Raw genomic sequence first — 5,327 nt, 5'->3', positions numbered from 1 at the left:
ACCAGAGTATCCAGTGGAAACTCTTGCATGTACAGGTGGAACAAGAAAACTCCACACAGAAAGGGCCCAGCTTGGTTTTGAACATAGCATGTTCTTGTTGTAAGGTAACAGTACTAACAACTGCCCAACTGTGTTGCAATAAAAAAAGAAAGGAAAATAAACTCTGTGTAGGCCATTTTTTCATGTGGGCAGGTGTACTTTCACTCCAACCTCAGTCCTCGACCAGAGGCCTGGGAGCTTGAAGGTTCTGTTCAGTATCTTAGCTGTTCCTAGGACTGCGTTCTTCTGGACAGAGATCTCTAAGGTTGTTCCTGGGATCTGTTGGAGCCACTCTTCCAGTTTGAGGCTCACAGCACCGAGTGCTCCGATGACCTCTGGTACCACTGAGGCCTTGACTCTCCACAGCTTCTCTGTTTCCTCTTTCAGCCCTTGCTGTTTCTCCAGCTACTCGTGCTCCTTCTTCCTGATGTTACAGTCTCTTGGGACTGCTACATCTATCACCACAATGTCTGGTTGGTTAGCAATCACCTGTTTGTCAGTCTGGATCTGGAAGTCCCACAGTATCTGAGCCCTGCCGTTCTCCACTGCCTTTGGTGGAGTCTCCCACACTGAATGCAAAACCTCCAGTTCACACTTGACACATGTTCCTGTACACTATTCCAGCCACTTGGTTATGACATTCTATATCTGATTTAATTGCTTGCATCCCTTGTTCCTGTCTTTTTGTTGGTGCCACTGTCTTCAAACCATATGTTATAGCAGGTCTCACAGCTATCTTGTAAACATTTTATTTTACTCTTTGCAGTTATCCTTTTATCACAAATCTCTGCTGACACTTGGCTCCATCCACTCCACCCAGCCTGCTCTTTCTTCTTCATCTCGACTGCCCGTTGCTTTGAAAGATTGCCCCCTGGTACTTAAACTCATCCACCTTCAATACCTTCACTCTTTGCCTCTTCCCTATTCAACCTGCCTCCTTCTCATTCAAACCATCTTACTTTGACTGACTTTCATTCCTCTTGTCTCCAGAGCATACCTCCACCTCTCCAGGCTCTCTTCCGCCTGCTCCCTACTCTCACTACAGATCACAATGTTATATGAAAACAAATATTCTCTTTAAAACTATTAATCCATTTTAATTTCTTCTTCTATTTGTCCTTTTTCTAAATACAGATGGAATTTTATCAAAATCTTTGGCACAACTTGTAAATGTGTATTTATAAATGTATACATTTTTTAATGCAAACATTTATTATGTTTTTAATAAATATATATATACTTTGTTTATGCATTTACAAGCAGATTTGCTTGCTCACATGGTTGTAGTATTGTCAGTATTTAAAGATGGCAACTCTCCAGTACAGCAAGGCATGTTCAGACCTCTATATTGGACAAACAAAACAGCAGCTACACAAACAGATGGAACAACACAGAAGGGCAGCTCATCATGTCAAGACTCAGCATTTTATCCACATCTCAAGGACAAGGGACACTTTTCTGAGGACAGTAAGGTGCACATTTTAGATAGGGAAAACAAATGGATTGAAAGAGTGATAGAAACTAATTACAGTAAACATGAAAAACCAACATTAAATTGAGGAGGTGGCTTCAGGTTCCATCTTTTAAACACCAATAGGTCAGCACTGACTTGACTCTCCAGTCAGTTTCCCAACCATCCACACCTGAAACAAGTGACCAAAACAGCTCACATGTTGGCCTCATTAGGAAGCATTCAACAAGTGTCAACAACCCAAACGATTCACAGGATGGAGGGGTGGGTCAGCCACTTGTGACCTTAACTTATGACATTAGCCATATTGCTGTGATTGTTATAACGGCAACCTACAAGCATGGAATTGGCAACCCAGAATCAGAACTGAAGAAGCCTTTAGGAAGAGAGGTGAAACATCTTCAAGAAACAATAGAGGTCCAGCTGCCTTGTACTGAAAAACTTAGGAGAGACTCACAACAAAAAACTTTGATAGGTGTAGGAAAATGGGTTTTTGTTCTTACTTTAGTGTCTTTTTAAGGTTTTTTTGCATTTCGCCAAGTTTGATTTTCCTGTGCCCCTGTTTCTGTTCCTCCCTCAGCTGCATGCACTGCATGTTTGTAGTTGCCGTAAGTGTTAAGTGCAAGGCCTGAGTTACTCTGTCCTACCTGAGAGCCTTTGTCACTTGTGAATAAAGACACCTTGAGTTCTACCACCAGATCCACTGCTTGAGTCCTTCCTTTCCAAGTATTCCTACAACATGTCAATAGGCTAAAGAAGGGCAGTATGAAGGTGAAATCTTTTTCTCTCTCCTGACTTCCATGAACCAAACAACAAATAATAAAAAACATACATACTTTTGTCGTACATTTCACAAAATATATAACTTCTTATGGTGTAAAAGATTTTTCCACATAGGAAGGTAACAACAATTCTTGACCATTATCATGAGGCTTTAGCAGTTTATAGTTTTGCTTGATTGCGTTTCTTCCTCTACTACAAAACATGAGAGTATTCTGTAAGTAAAAAATAAAGACAAGGGCGTTTTTATCCATCACACAGCACTTTCATTGTATATGCAATTTTAGGAAAGTTCATGTATTAAATGGCAAACATTTCCAGAAATCAGTCTCTCCAATTTTTTTTCTGAGGTTTCATCATAAATTTGAACAAGCTGTCTACAAGTTAAACTCCCTTCTGTCATGAAAACGTTTTGTCCAACAAAGAGAGCCCAACAACTATTTTTAAGAATATACTGTTGACTGTCAGAACTATTTTAACGAGATTCAGATTATTTCAAATAATACTGATATATATTTTACTTTCACACATATTCACAGGTCTGCTTCATACTCAGACGATGCAGCCAAATATGCTGAATCATGAAAACATCAACCAAAGCCCAACTTGTCAGCCAGGACCTGGTTCAACTGAGAGTTTCCTTCGACCACATAGATGGTACAGCAGAACAGGTCTGATAGTCTGATCTCTGACACCATAAATGAGTGAAGTCAGACATCTGGGTAAGATGATGAAAATCACATAAAAAATCTCCTGGACCCACACAAATACTATCCTTGTTACGGTTCTTGCAAGAGCTAAGAGGAGTGGGTAGTAAATGGTTGAGGACAGACTGAGGCCCAGCTGCACCAGATGCAACAGCAGTGTCTTACGAGCTTTAAGAGCCGATACTTTGTCTGTAGAAGCTGATCTGGCTGCTAGTACAACTCCAGTATAGGAGGAAATGACTGCCAGACCAGCTGTAACACTCAAAAAGACAGTGTAGGCTTTGTCGTATGTTTCACGCAAAGAATCTGGAAACCAAGCAATGTCAGTGCAATAGTCATTCATCAGTGAAGTACCCAGGCTTTCAAGAGAAAACTGTAGCAAAAACAGACCCCGAGTGACATTATTTAGTGAAGAAACAGCCCAGCTTGCAATGATAGCCAGTGCTGTGTTTCTGATGGTGATAATGGAAGCATGCCTCAGTGGGTAGCACACAGCTACATATCTCTCCAGAGACATCACAACCAAAGTGAGGGGAGAAATACCACCTGTAAGATTGGAAAGTGTAGTGAGTGTACCACATACAGGATATGTTAGTCTGACTCTACAGATAGCAAGAAGGAAAAGAACCTGGGTCAACACCAGCTGTGTGGTGTCTGCAAGAAGAAGGTTATACAGAAGAACATAACGGCAGGTTTCACGAAACACAGGTTTGCTCCTCAGAGTGAACAACATGGTGCCATTAATGAAGAGAAACACACATGCTGGAACTGTACACACACAAGACAGTATTGCTCTTTCCAATACAGTCTGATACTGCAATCCTACAGTGCTGTTAGAGTAAGAAAAAGTAATATTTGACATAGCAAAATATAGGAATAGATGTAAAAAAAATATTCAAAATATAAAAGTTTTGGTATTAGTATAAACAACAGCAACTATAAATCCAGTTTAATATTCTTACACCAGATAACACACAACAATAGAACAGTTTAGTATACCTACACCTAATAAGTGTAGCCCGCCAGGTTTACACAAAGACTCTTCACCTGTGCAGGTAGCTGGCAGGTTTGAGTCGATACTGGCTTTTGTGTGGGCAGAGCTGGTCTGCAGTGTTTCATTGTCCTCACATATGATTTATGAGCTTTGGCCTGGCAACCTGCTCACATGACAGGTTACTTGTTTACCAATGTTACTAGAGCACTGATGGTTGACGCTATCTCACTTCCATCAGTGCTTATTTATGTGGTATTGTTTCTCATTGTTCATCGGTTTCCCAGCCTGAGGAAACTTCTGAACCTACTTCAATCACTCTGAGCTAGTATAAAAATAATTATAGTTTTACAGTTACTATAATTACCTGTATATTTTTTCACCTATTTATTTTCTGGAAACCTTCTATGTCCAGCTGCCAATAGACAAAAGGTGAGATACATCCTGGACAGGTCACCAGTTCATCACAAGACCAATACAAAGACACAAAATAATGCAAACATTCATTTATATCTAAGGGGAATTAAGATTCTCCAACTCACCTGGCACAAATGTCTTTGGAATGTGGGAGGAAACTGGAGTAACTAGAGAAAAGCCTGCAGTGGAGTTTTGAACCCAACACCTTGGCATGAAGCAACTACGCTCAAACAATTGCAATGTGATGCCTGTATATAGTCCTATATACAAATGTAGGTTTAAAAAAAAATAAATAATAAAATATCACACACTAATATCTTCTTTTTCTTTTGGCTGTTCAGTTTTCAGGGGTTGCCACAGCAAGTCCCCCTTCTCCATCTAACTCTGTCTTCTGTGTCCTCTGTCCTCAGTCCAACTCCCTCCATGTCCTCTCTAACTGCATCCATATATGTCCTCTTTGTCTTTTTCTTGGCAGCTGCATCTCTAACATCCTTTTACCAATATACCCACTGTCCCTCGCTACTCCTCCATTCCTCAGGCATTATCTCTCTCAAAAACCTTACTGCCATCTCTCCTAGACATTTTCATACCTCTACTGCTATGTCATCAGGTCCAACTCCCTTCCCCTACTTCATCCTCTTCAGAGCTTTTCAAACTTCATACTCACTAATCTTTCCCATTTCCTTGTCCTGCACACATAATACTCCAGGGTTTCAGAGGTTAGGGCCTTTTGGCTCAGGGCTAGGGTTAGGGTCTCCTCAGGTTTTAATGGGTTAGGGCCTTTTGGCTCAGGGCTAGGGTTATGGTCTCCTCAGGGTTTAAAGGGATAGAGCCTTTTGGCTCAGGGCTAGGGTTATGGTCTCCTCAGGGTTTAATGGGATAGGGCCTTTTGGCTCAGGGCTAGGGTTAGGGTCTCCTCAGG

At 41.0% G+C, this 5,327-nt stretch overlaps 1 protein-coding gene across 1 annotated transcript; it reads right to left on the bottom strand.

Moving 5' to 3' along the window:
- Positions 1-2,899: 2,899 nt before the first annotated feature.
- LOC108251089 (odorant receptor 131-2-like) lies at positions 2,900-3,859 on the bottom strand. Its single transcript, XM_017441257.1, has one exon. It carries the CDS (start codon positions 3,857-3,859, stop codon positions 2,900-2,902), a length of 960 nt encoding a protein of 319 aa, XP_017296746.1.
- Positions 3,860-5,327: the final 1,468 nt, after the last annotated feature.

Source organism: Kryptolebias marmoratus, linkage group LG13, assembly GCF_001649575.2.
Source record: "Kryptolebias marmoratus isolate JLee-2015 linkage group LG13, ASM164957v2, whole genome shotgun sequence".
In the NCBI taxonomy this organism is placed as follows: Eukaryota; Metazoa; Chordata; class Actinopteri; order Cyprinodontiformes; family Rivulidae; genus Kryptolebias; species Kryptolebias marmoratus.
This window is presented reverse-complemented; position numbering and strand designations above follow the sequence as displayed.

What these genes read in the sequence shown, in the direction of transcription:
- LOC108251089 (XM_017441257.1), bottom strand. Translation starts at nt 3,859, where the DNA reads ATGTCAAATATTACTTTTTCTTACTCTAACAGCACTGTAGGATTGCAG.